The 12,445-nt window shown below is 57.2% G+C and overlaps 6 protein-coding genes across 6 annotated transcripts, besides 2 other annotated features; all 6 read left to right on the top strand.

Moving 5' to 3' along the window:
* Positions 1–409: 409 nt before the first annotated feature.
* On the top strand, positions 410–1,972 carry LPMP_330060 (hypothetical protein; the record flags this gene model as incomplete). Its single annotated transcript, XM_010703797.1, has 1 exon — positions 410–1,972. The coding sequence occupies one exon, from the start codon at positions 410–412 to the stop codon at positions 1,970–1,972; it is 1,563 nt and encodes a 520-aa protein (XP_010702099.1).
* Positions 1,973–2,135: 163 nt separating this feature from the next.
* Positions 2,136–2,695: a repeat region.
* Positions 2,696–3,040: 345 nt separating this feature from the next.
* LPMP_330050 (hypothetical protein) lies at positions 3,041–4,720 on the top strand (the record flags this gene model as incomplete). The annotated part of the gene is made up of 1 exon (XM_010703796.1): positions 3,041–4,720. One exon carries the CDS (start codon positions 3,041–3,043, stop codon positions 4,718–4,720), a length of 1,680 nt encoding a protein of 559 aa, XP_010702098.1.
* Positions 4,721–5,313: 593 nt separating this feature from the next.
* On the top strand, positions 5,314–5,649 carry LPMP_330040 (hypothetical protein; the record flags this gene model as incomplete). The annotated part of the gene is made up of 1 exon (XM_010703795.1): positions 5,314–5,649. The coding sequence occupies one exon, from the start codon at positions 5,314–5,316 to the stop codon at positions 5,647–5,649; it is 336 nt and encodes a 111-aa protein (XP_010702097.1).
* Positions 5,650–6,177: 528 nt separating this feature from the next.
* LPMP_330030 (hypothetical protein) lies at positions 6,178–8,646 on the top strand (the record flags this gene model as incomplete). The annotated part of the gene is made up of 1 exon (XM_010703794.1): positions 6,178–8,646. The coding sequence occupies one exon, from the start codon at positions 6,178–6,180 to the stop codon at positions 8,644–8,646; it is 2,469 nt and encodes an 822-aa protein (XP_010702096.1).
* Positions 8,647–8,995: 349 nt separating this feature from the next.
* LPMP_330020 (hypothetical protein) lies at positions 8,996–9,562 on the top strand (the record flags this gene model as incomplete). The annotated part of the gene is made up of 1 exon (XM_010703793.1): positions 8,996–9,562. One exon carries the CDS (start codon positions 8,996–8,998, stop codon positions 9,560–9,562), a length of 567 nt encoding a protein of 188 aa, XP_010702095.1.
* Positions 9,563–11,101: 1,539 nt separating this feature from the next.
* Positions 11,102–11,695, top strand: LPMP_330010 (hypothetical protein; the record flags this gene model as incomplete). Its single annotated transcript, XM_010703792.1, has 1 exon — positions 11,102–11,695. One exon carries the CDS (start codon positions 11,102–11,104, stop codon positions 11,693–11,695), a length of 594 nt encoding a protein of 197 aa, XP_010702094.1.
* A 252-nt stretch (positions 11,696–11,947) lies between these two features.
* Positions 11,948–12,445: a repeat region.

Below are 12,445 nucleotides of genomic sequence, written 5' to 3'. Positions count from 1 at the left end.
AATGCCCACAACTCTCGAATCATGTTGTGCGCGGGGGCGGGTTGACTTGGTGATGGACTGTCTTGAATTGAACATTGCCCTCTCTTGAGAGAAGTGAAAACATTTCCCTCTGCACCCATCGAGCATACAATGCGACGAGGTGTCGGCCGGCAACACATCTGTCACTCATTGCATTCACTTTCGTTGCTTGAAAGACCCCCATCCGCTCACATTTAAGGTGCGCATCCTTTGCACGTGAGCGGGGGTGTCCCGCAAGCTCAGCAGGTGAATTTACCAACTGTCTCTTCTCCCCTTTCTCTCTCTGCGGCCTCCACCACCTCCTCTTCCTTGTTGTTCGCCATACACCACAGAGCGGCGCGCTGGCGCAAGATCTCGCGCCGCGTTGCACCTCTCCGACGGACACGAAATCATGCGGCGCAGTCTCATCCTTCGACACCCGCGGGTGAATTCGGCCGCGTACAGGTGTTTCCTGCACGCGCTTCGCCAGTGTGGGGTGAACTACACTTCTATTCTGCCCGAAAACCCCTCCGGCAACCTCTCTCATACGGCCGCTGCGCCGTTTTCCCCGCTCTTCACGACACAGTTTGACGCGCACCATCACCAGCTGACCACCTTAGGGGACGCCCTTGTCGACCGTTACTTGTCAGCTGCCGTGCTGAAGTATTGCTGTCGCCGCAACATCACACTCACCACCAACACTGCGAGTGAGCTCAACGCTGTTCTTCACAATCATTTCACTTTGCGGCTTTTCGCCAAGGAGCTGCACTTCGAGGCGATGGGGATGACCTGCGATGAGGGCGATGGCGAGTCATGCGATTCGTCTGCCACACCTCCCCTGTATTTTCTCCAGGCGGAAACGGCGCCGATAAGAAAGCAGGACGTGGCGGGAACGTCGTATCAGGTGGCACTGCTCCCTTGTGGGCAGAGCTCGCTTGGATGGAAGTTCTCACAGTTCGTCGGCGCGGTGCACCAGAGTATGGGACTAGAGGCGGCCACACGCGTGCTGGAGCACGTGTACCAGCTGCAGGATGAGCCAAACGTGCCGAGCCGAGCCTCCAAGTTGCTGCTCGGCGTACTAGAGCACTTTCCGGCGCTGAATGTGGCGGAAGCAATCCTGGCCGTACAAGGGCTATCGGTACACTACACTAGCCGATCTCGCGTGCTGCCCAGCGAGTGCGAGGAGCCTCCAAAGCCCTCGTGCGCTGCTCAAGCCTCGTCGTCGGATAGGCCACCGCCAGCCGATGGCGCTGGCGTTGGTGACAGCCGTGTAGGCGATGCCGATGAGCTTGCTATTGTCGCAGGCTTTAGTGCCACTCGCACGGAGGCGAAACAGCTCACTCTGGAGTCCCTGACTGGAGGCTCACTACTCTCCAGCAGTTTGGCCAATGGTCCTGGTCTCATCGACGCTGTCGACATGTGGCGTCGCCGCACACGGGAGCTCGTAGCCCGACAGTTTGAGCCCGCGCACGGGACATCTGCGGCGTTGGCACCTTCCTCTCCAGCGACGGACGGTTGGCTGTCTCCGCAGGAGCGGTCCATGTATGAACGTGGACCTGCCTTTGCAGGCTGGGTAGATGTTGCCTCGACCCCGTTCTTCGCCGATATCTACGGAACTTCGCAGCCGGAGGACGGCCACATTGTGCGCCGCACAAAGTTCAAAAAACAGGTGCGTGACCCCCGGTTCTACGACAAGATGTCGGACGCGCGCAACGGTGTGCCGTTCGACACAAACGGTGAACCGCTGACGGAGTACCTTGACGGCTTTGAAAAGCGCCATCAGCGTATCTTTGAGGTGACGATGCAGGCCGTCGCCGGAGGCGAAATGAAGCTCATCGGCCGCGCCATCTCTTCGCGCTACACCACTGCCCGGGAGAGCGCATGCCGAGCGTTTATCGGCGGCGTGCTCCATGATGTTCTCACTCTAGCGGGCACCTCCTCTGCGGACGGAGCCGCCACAGAGCCAGACAACTAATCACAGACACCGCGCCCTTCTCTCGAGTAGCGTTCGCGTTTTTGGCCATTTTTGTTGTGTTTTATGGGCCTTAGGTAGCGAGGCGCACGAGCTCAAGTCGGAGTGTGCGAAAGCCATTTTTCTCGTGGTAGGGGAGGAGGGACGTGGGGCTTTCCGTTTTGCACAGCGTGTCCATTTTTCCATACAACATGAGTTCACTCTGACAGGCCCTTCCGCGCGGGTTCCTCGCTTGGTGTGAAGCAGCCGCAGACACGCGTGGCAGCAATGCGCCAACGCAGCTTTCTCAGCGCGTCCACTGCCTGAAACTCTACCCACCCACTGCTCCGCAGATTGCCTGACAGCCATTCCCATTGTGCCGGGTGCCGCCTGGTGCATCCCGCGGGGCAACACGCAGGTTCTCTCCACTAGCAGGCAATCAGGCCGTGATGGGAGAGACATTCAAGCCACGCGGTTACTCTGCCCATCATATGGGTGGCTGAAGCTTCTTTACGGTCATCGGTCGCTCCGACGCACTGCCATTCGAGGGCTGCACCGCCGATGCCAATAATGATACGCCGCTGTGGCCACCCTACGTTCTGAGTGCACAACCCTGTCCCCACCAGAAGTGACTCGGCATCGGCAAGGATGAAGGGAGACTGCCTGCCTCCCCGTAACACACACCCACACAGAGCCGGAGTACTGGGCCCTGGATACCACGCAGTGAGGTGTGCCTTAAGATCAAGGCGGTTCCATTATTAAGAGAAACAAAACTATGTCCCTTGGAATGTTGTAGGTGGCGCTTGTCGTTGATAATACAGCGTTTGAGGGTGCGCTGTTTGTGTGACTGCTACACCACGATAGGAGCAGAACTTGCCATTGCAGCGCCTTTCACTTCAGCTGCCCTCCACCCCTTCTTCGTTTTGCACGGAAGACGTTTTCCTTCACACTCTAGCTTAGCTCTCTCTGTTTCACTTCTCGTTTTGCTCTTCTGATGCCCTGGGTAGTTTCACAGTTTGTTCACTGATCAGAGTTTGTTTTTGCTGTTGGCATCTTTGCTGGAGACTAACATGAAGACATGTTTGTTCGTGAATGCTGTGGTGCAAAGAGACCTTTGAGGCGCACTTTGACCCCGCGGAGTGTCGTCTTTTTCCCGTTCAACAGCACCTGTTCGACTTTGTAGACGAGGCCAGGCACGACGGCGACGGCGATTCCTCGTGCGCGCCGCATTGGCTTTGCTTCTCTATCGAGTTCCCGTCCGCAAGGGATGTGTCGCACCTCCTGTCTCGCCATGCGCCGACCAACTTATTCCAGAGACGGCAATCGTTCCCCAACTGCCTCGCCACTCAACGGAAGCGGGTACGCGAGGACTTCTCCCTTCTCTACGGCGCCACGCCACTGTCGCAGCAGAGCCGCATGTTCCTCGCCGCCACCCTCGACGGTGTCCGCTCCATTTTGTCCCGAGTGGAGGCCTGCCAGCTTCACCTCTACGAGATTATTCGCGAGGGAAGACCGTGCCACCTCTACCTGGACGTAGAGAGAGAGGCGAATCATGTGGCACTGCGGCCTGTCATCGAGGTCGACGACGACTCGACCTCGTCCTCCGTGGAGGAGGCGGCTGTACTCGTGTACGTTGACGAGGACGTCGGCGGCACCCGGCGCACTGCCTTTCAGTGTTCCCAGCGCCGGTATCAGGAGCTGCGTCGGCACGCGTCACATGCCCCGGCTGAGGTATGCGGATTAGACTGCTCTGTCGAACCAGATAATCTCAACACCTGCGACACCTTGCTAGGCGCACTGGAGTCCTTCGTTCGCGAGCGGCATCCATCATGGGTTCCTTCTGGACTCGATGCTGACGTGCGGGGAAGTGTCTTCGCGGATGTGTGGGTGCTGGAGTCTGTTCCTCTCCTTGGCGTCGCGGGCAAGTTCTCGCAACACTACGTTCTCAAGCTGCACAGCAGCATGTTCGACTCCACCAACTCTGTGAAGGTGTTTGTGCGTGAATTTGTGGCGCACATGAGCGAGCGAGCCGCGCAGGATCCACAAGTTCATGGCGCTCTCTTCTTTCACAAGCCCCCTGTCTGGTACCCGGCATTTCGCGAGTTATCACTGGATTACCCCCGCAACACACTTCCCTACCTCCCGCGGCGGTGCGTGATTGACGAAGCTGTGTACTCTAAGAATCGCATGATGCGATGCGTCGGCAGCTGCAAGCTGGGGAAGCAGAGTGTTTTGCTACCTTATCGTCACTACGTCGGCGGCGCTTGCGTTGAACACTTCGTGAATTCGAACCAAGTTGCATCAGTATCCTTCGATGTTTTTATGAGCACCTTGATAGCACATGGTGTTGCCAGTGACGCCGCGTCGGTTTCCCTCCTGCGGCTCTCTGAGAAGGATGATGCATTGAGGAGCACGCCAGCCCGTGCGGCGCCTGTGCGCGCCGGCGAGGCATCTGTTCCGACAACGCTTGGCCCAGCGGCACTCGATGTGAGCATCGCTGACCTCATGTCGAGCTTGGAGAGAGTATATTCACAAATTGCGACCTGCGCATGCCGGGTGTCGCAGCCGCAGAGTCTCCAGGGCCGGTTTCTCAGCTTTTCTGTACGTGGAACGCGGTATTGCCAAAACATCGGGCGTGAGCACAAGTCGAACAACGTCTACCTTGTGGTGGATTTGAAGCGTAGGTCATTTGTGCAAAAGTGCTTCGACCCAGAGTGCGCCTTTTATCGATCCCCACCCCTTCCTCTCGGTGGCACTCCCCAAGCTACGTAAGGCTGGGCGGACTAGTTGTGTGCGAGTATGTCTTTGTCGCTCTCCTCACTGCGCGGCGGGTTTTGCCGGTGCTGTGCGGTGTGGAAGTTGCCTCACCACCCTTCTGAGCTCTAAGAGGGATGCAGTAGAGAAGAAGACGGAAGGAAAAACTAACACCCATGCAATGAGCCTTTTTCACCACCAACCAGCGAAGTGGACCACCTTGGACGCATCGTTGTTCCCATCGGTATTTCGGGGAGGGGAGAGAGGGGGTGCACAGATACGCGTGCCATGTAGATGAGGAGGGGCGACGCGAGTCACGATCCCCCCTCCCCTACGTCGTGACTTTTGCTACGCATGCAATTTCCTCTTCTCGTATTCGCTTCCGTAGTGTGGTCGCTCGTTCTCCTCATCACTGCCGTTTGACGTTTCTTTGCTTCACTTACGCGCCTGCCATTTTCTTGCGGGCCGTGGAGTAGGTCTCCACCTGCCTCACTAGTACACACGTCGTCATTTTATGATCGGAGGAGGACCCCTGTGTGCCTTGTTTTTTTTTTGTGTCGTGCATCTTTGGCGGCCGGTCGCGTGCTCTCGCACTTGCAACGGACTGCAGAATGGACGAGATGTGTGTCACGGCAACAACGATTTCGGGCGAGACTATTGTCCTGGACACAAGTGCTCCGAACATGTACGGCTTTCATCCCGGACAAATTGTACACTTCACAAAGAGTCTCCGGAATGGCAAGGTGGCTCTCATTCGCGGCGTCAGCGATGGACTCATTTGGTTTGCCGTCTTGCCCGATGTCACTAGCGCAGCCAGTGAGGAGGCCCTGCAGGCGCCTGTCAGCACGGTGAGCTGCCGAGTTAAGGAGGAGCTTATTCGTCAGTATGGGTGGATGGTTGACGAAACCTGCAACCCGTATGCTGCGTGTTCCCCGGCCTCGATTTAGTGCAGGGTACCCAATTCCACTCTAAATGCTTGAATTCGTGCGTGTGTGTCCTCTGTTCCACGTGCCAGCAAGAGGAACTGTCTGTGCAGGCTTCGGCCGGCCAGTGCGTTGAAATGACCACAGGAAATTCTCTACGTTTGATGTATTCGCAGGCCTTCCCTACTTCCCTTCACGGAAGCGTGACACCAATGGTACCACTCTGGAGGACTTTTTGACCTCCTCGTACTCGCCGAATTGCTTTTCCCTCTCGTCCTCGCGTCGTCTCCGCTAGGCTTGATTCACTTTCTCTCTTCATTCACTCCTCCTCTTTTTCCCTTTTTGTGTTGCCTTCCCGAAGGTGTGCCGAGCCCCTCACAGGCAAGACCAAGAGGGGGAGATACAAACGAAAGGGCGTCTCCGTGAAACTGCACCACTTCCTTTCACAAACACCTTGCTTGCCCAAGTAGTCGTGTGGCTCTTTTTTTCCCTTTCTCAGTTCCACCGCCCCCTTCCTGTCCACCCCCTCCATTACGTTCCGTGCGCGTAGCGATGAGGCGCAGCACAGTTGTGCGGTACTACTGGTCACGGTATCGCATACCGTCGCAGATGCCTAGGTTCGACGGGCCGGCACCGGTAGCAGCCCCTCAGAACATGAACAGTACCAAGACAAACGAGTTCATCGACCCTATCGATGACAAATTTCCTATCTCTATACGCGGCAACCTAGTGCGGCCCGATGTACCAGAAGATCAATACGTGGATAGCTGGTATGTGTGCACGTCCATGACGCACCACCTTGGCGACTTTAGACCTTGGAGTGCCAGCGCACCAGCCAACGCCTACCGCTTTCGCCCATACAACGAGTTCGACTCGAAGGGCCGCGAATATGTAGAACATCTGCGAAAGTATAGCCGCTATACACCACAGGCGTCGCGGGGAAAAGGCGCCAAGGGGTTTCCCTTTCGCGAGGCGTACTTGACGAAGATGAACACCGCTGAGACGACCGCGGTGAACCCGACACGTGAAACAATCATGAGTCGTGCTGTTGCCGAGCGTCTGCATCACGCAAGGGTGCTGAGCCCTCTTCAGGTGCAGCGAGATGTCGGCCGACAAGAGAAGCCCCTGCCCTGCGCCGGCAAGATTATGGCTGACCGCTCTACCTTCCCTTTTCGGTCGAACACGGAGGACTGGTACGAGTACGAGGTGGCCAAAGTGCGCAACAGGCGCTTTGTGTTTGAAAACACGAGTGGCAATGACGCCAGTGCGGCGGAGGTGACGTACCGCATCGTGCTGGAAGGATTCTGGGACCACCACGTGATGAAACTGGCCGATGACGTAGTGATGTTTCTCAAAGATGTAGGCCGCCAGGTGGTGGAGGAGAAGCTGAAGAGCGTGCGCGCCAGCCTCGAGAGCTTGACGAGCGGTCGCGCAGTCGACCCCGAGGTGGTCGCGGCCTTTAATGCGTCGCTGAAGGGGCCATTCGGCGGCCCTGACCGCTACGACACGGAAGAGGTGGCACATTTTTTGCGCACCGAGCTGGAACGGCTGGAGAAGCAATGCGTCGACCTCATCAATCGCTCCAACGTTCCCATTCCAGGTACGTCGAACATCTACGATCCAAATGTTTCGTGGCCGTACGTGGAGCAGATGGAGCCGTGGACCCGACTGGCCGAGTTCTGGACGTCCTCCTCGGACACCTCCTTCACCGAGCTCGAGATGTCGACGGCGCACTACGAATTTCGCAAGTATTTCCGTGTTGTCGTGGTGAAGCTGCCCTTTCAGAGTACTGAGTTCGAGCAGCGGATGTATGGCATTCGTCACTGGCTGCACCGTCAGACAAGCTGCGAGTTTCACACAACGTACAGACGCAACGTGGTGCACGACAGCGCCGTCTTCCCAACTGAGCACGATGCGGAGACGCAACCGTCTCACGAGCACCACCGGCTCTTCTCCTTTGCACTCGATTGGCAGAGCGCCCCAGTGAATTACCTGAGCGTCGAACTGGCCAGAGAGGGTGACAGCTGGGCCTCTCTCGCCAAACGCCTCGGGTGCTCGGAGTCGGAGCTCCAGGCGGCCAATGATACACTGGAGGAGGTGGTCGCTGGTGTTGCGGTGAATGTGCCGGGAAGTGCGACGCGGCGCTTGACCAGCTTCAGCGCTGCGCCGTCTGTCCTGCCACTGCAGCCTCGCGACGGCAAGCCGGCCATCACGTCTTGGCGGGCGGCGGCAGAGCTTCTCGACTGCTCTATTGAGGAGTTGCAGCAGGCAAATGGTGCGGCTGCTCTCACCTACGTCGCCGCAGCAGAGTCGGGCGATGGCGCCTTTGATCCCACCGTCAAGGAGCTGGTGGTGCCCCACACAGCCACCGCCGCGTCGAGCGGATCCAGTTTTGCGGCCTTCGAGCCGGTGTTCGAGAGCGATACCTGGGCGTCCATCGCCACGCGATTGGGCTGCACTGAGACGGAGCTGCTGCGTTGCAATGACGTGGATGTACCAGGGGTCGCCGTGTCGTCGCGCTCTGTCGTGAGAGTGCCGGCAAGCGCGACGACGCCACGCCGTATTCTACACCCGCAGCTTCGGCCGCAGGCTGCAACCGACGCGTTGCTGGCGCGCACACTTGGTGAGCAGGTGGCCGGCGCTCTGGGCGAGATCCCGAGCCTCCCGGAAAATGCGGCCAAGTTCCCCCACGAGTACCACACCTCAACCTCGCGCTTCCCCGCTACTCCGCAGGAGCCGTTGGCGAGCGATAACTGGATTGCCTACACTGCTAAGTATCTGGATAAGCAGCTGGCGCTGCAGGACGAGCCGACTCCGGTGTACAATGTGAACAAGTTGTGGCCGATGCAACAGGTGCCGGGGAAGATTGATCAGACCCCGTTTGAGGAGGATCAGACGTGGTTCATGCACCCCATCCCTGTGCAGCAGATGGAGCAGCATCACCCAGAGAAGGACTTACAGGACCTTCCCTTTGTCAATCACGAGCAGTTTCCACGGTCGCTGGAGTGGACGGCACCCTAAACCAATGGCGAGGAAATGCAGTCGCACGTGGGGGCTTTTGCCGTCTCTCTCTCTCTTGGTGTCTCAGTGCGTGGGTGCCACGTTTAACCATCACTTACATTGAAGCTTACACAGTCGCCAAGAAGCACTGATGCCTCCATTTCCCGTATGGCTCGCTTGGCCTAACCGGCCTCTTCTCCCGCCTACCTTGCTAGCTCGGCGCACCGCGGACATGTTTCTACGGGGACTCCACTCTGTCACCGCCGCCCTCTTTCTCACGTCCCGCGCTTCTCTTCCCCGCCCTCTCTACAGCTGTATCCTTGCTGGTGTTCGGAGCGTCGTGGAGAGAGCACTTGAAGCACACTGTAGAATGCACAGCGCTCCTCTTCTCCGCACCAGGCGCACCGGGCTGTTTCTTGTCGACACACAGACGTTCTTAACAGACGCGCATGTCGTGCACCAACTTGTCGACTTTGCCGACTCTCTCGGTCTCGTCTCGCACATGTGGATGTCGTACTCCCTGTCGCTGAGGAATGGACTGCGTCTCCGCCGTGGAACGGTACCGGCTAATGTCTGGCACACGCTGTGCGGCTGCTCGTTTTTCGCTGCGCACCCCGCGCACTCCTTTCATCGCATTGACCGTAGTGAGGTCGAGAGGACCAATCCGAGAGTGATGTGCGACTTTATCTTGAACGAAGTACCAACCGGCGGGCTCAAATGGGTGACTGCATGCCCCTCTACGGTGCCACATTTCCATCCTCCAATGGCCAATGGGGTCAAGCATCACCTATGGGTTCCGATACAGTTGAGGCGACTCGTGCCGGTCCACGCCGAAGTGCACGTGACTCTTCCACCCTTTGTAACCTTTGTCCACATAGAGCAACTCACGCCTGACGCTAAGCTAGCGGAGATCGTCGACAAGCTGTGCTGGGCGTGAAGTCGTATTCTGCTGCACTCCTGCTTTTTTCTGTCGCCGAGTGCGATACCCCTTTAGTGCGTGTGAGTGTTTGTGACCTGCTAGGAGTGTGCTCTTGCCACTCGCGTTTTCCTGCTGCTTCTTTGTTCAGACGAGGCTTACTCTTGAAAGTAGCGGGCATTAGAGTCGACATGAGTCCAATGTCTTGCGCACCACAACGCGGCGCATAAAGGGGAAGGGGTGTGGGGCACTCGTTGACTACCCACTCTGGCGGTGGCTGACATTCGTGGGATCTACTGGTTTCCTCGGTGGCATCGCTGCAGAGGAAAACAGGAGGCGTTTTCCATTTCGTTTGCGCCCCCCTTAAACGGCAAGTGGGGTCATCGCTGGTGTGTTTTTGTAGCCGAGCTTTCCATGTCATGAGGCCGAGCTTCCCAGCCACAAACTTGTGGCTGACATTGTTCTCTACCCCTCTTCTTTCCCTTCTTGATGTACGTATTGGGCTGCTCACTCTTCAGTGGGCGGCACAAGCCCTACAGTGTAGGCAAGCCTGGGCTGGTCGCCTTGCTACGGAGGATGTGGCGCCACGCGGCAGCTACGGGCTGCTGCGATTTCTGCAGGGACAAACGGAATCCAGTGTCTGCATTCACCTCTAGACCACTGCACACTATAATCTTTTCACGTAGCACCATTCCCCCTCCGCGACATGCGCCGGGTTGAGGGACTGTAGTCCATTACTTCGCCATCGCAGGATGGGCAGCCAAATGCCTCGAGAGCATGGGAGCACCACATGACGGGACAGTGGAATCCACTCTTGGTGAGTTGAGTCTTTTCCGGAAGCGTTCCCGCTTTTCATTTCGATGTGAGATTATGCTCGACAATGTGGTGAAGGACTGTGCGTGTCCATACAAATGTACGCTCCCACGGCGACTCGGTGTGCATGACAAGCCCTATGGCAATGACGCCGCACGGAGGGGCAAGAGACAATAGCCACAAAGGCCGCTGCAAACGCGACACTGCCCCGCAGGCTGGTGTAGGTGCGCTTACGGGACGAGCTGCGGATGTCGCAGTACATAGCCTACACAACCTCCCCCGTCACACACACATAGTGAGCAGACTTCAGTAAGAAACCTTTGCGGAGTCGAGTAGTATCCTACTCCCCCCCTCACCAACAGTCAATCTTGCCGCTGTGCATGCAGGCGCACACACGGACTGGTTCTTTCTGCTCTCGATCACCATCTACTTGTGCAATAGGCCGATCGGCTACCGATACACGCAACAGCAGGGCTCTCATCCCCCACTATTCATGACGGAGCATCCATCATGTTCTTCAAGGGAGGTGCGTCACTCAGCGCTACCACGTCAGGGAGGAAAGAGGCCCACAACTCGGTTGGAGGGAAGGTGCAGAGATACGCATAGTCAGCAGGGCGCTTTTTTGCGTTGGCATCCCGAGATTGCCACTCAAGTTCCTCAGCACTTCTGGAAGAAAGCGTGTATTGCGAAAAATGCGTGCCGCCTTCTACGAGGGCTACAAAGACGGAACAGGCGTTTGTGCGACTCATGTGTGTACCGCCAGCTCAGCGGCAAGCGCGTAAAGGTTGCGATGTCACAGCTTACCTGACCCCCAAACGCTACGTGGGCGTCTTAGCGACGTGGAAGTCAAGGCCGCACCACCTTCGTCTGCTGCCTTCTGCAAACAAAAAGGCGAGGGGCTCCTCCTCGCAAGGACTCATCGGAAAACTGGGCTACGCTCGTGACTCCACATGGGATGCCTCGTGTGTGATGCTGCTGAAAGTCCTCTCTGGCGTTGGCTGTTCGTGTTGTGAGGAGCGCCACAACGTCTTCCGCAAGAAGAGGGAAGACGTGACGCTTCGAGTGCCCGGCGCAGCAGACAAGAAGCGTTTCTCTTTCGCCGTCGACCTTGCAAAGCCATATGCCATCTACTGCCCTTCTAGTCCTACTGCGCGCCGGATCTCTCTTCGCCACTGCGCGCTTCTGCGGCTCCTGCCCTCCCTTCACAAGCCCAGATGCGCTTGCGTTGGCAAGCAGCAGAACGTGCACGAGGGCTACTCGCACCGCTGTCACCGAAATTGCATTGCACCTGGGATGTCCACTGCATACGCGCCTGAGCTTTTCTGCGACGCTCTCAACTGAGCGACAGGTTTCCAACGTTCTTGGTGCTCGTAGAGCCGTGGTACAGCACCCTCAGCTGCCGTCGCCAAGGTTGCTTGCCGCATCGACTTCCTTTCCTTTTTTTTTTGAGCGCTTCATCGTCGCAGCTGCATGCATTACAGCTGCCTCTTCTTTCTGGGAAGTTTTCCTGGCGGACATCGTTCTTCATGGAAATTCAATACAACAACGCAGGGTATTTCCATTGATAACTGCCACCGAGACGCCCTCAGGAAATGTGCAGGGGAAATCCTCCCGAGGGCGAGTTCCATGGTACACGGGTTAGGGTTCCATTGGCGGCGTGTAAAACCACAAAGGCAATCGAATGGCACTTGACCTTATAGTTGGCCGGGTTAATTTGTCTGGGCAAAAGAACTGGAAGGGGGATGGGGGTGGTTGGTGGGATGTGGTGTTGGATTTGCGAAAATATACAGGCTGGGTGCCATAAATTTCCCGACGCGGAAATTACGGTCCCAGGTCGGAAATATGTGTTTCTGATGAATGACTACTTTCTATTGTCCCTTAATTTCTTCTCCAATGTGTTATTCTAAAAATGAAGTAATCCACACTAAGTGTTGATGCGGCCCGCGACGAAAAAACGCCCACCCACCCAACCCTAGACACGAATTTCTCGGATGTCCGAGAAGGACCGGAAGGCCACAGAACGGCGGACCGGTTTCCTTCCGCGGATGCGGGGTGTGTACTCCGGGAACTGTGGGAAGGTGCGGGTGTCGA

The sequence above is a fragment of the Leishmania panamensis genome (genome assembly GCF_000755165.1).
Source record: "Leishmania panamensis strain MHOM/PA/94/PSC-1 chromosome 33 sequence".
Taxonomy (NCBI): Eukaryota; Euglenozoa; class Kinetoplastea; order Trypanosomatida; family Trypanosomatidae; genus Leishmania; species Leishmania panamensis.
Note: the sequence above shows the minus strand (reverse complement) of the source record. Positions and strands in the feature narration are given on the sequence as shown.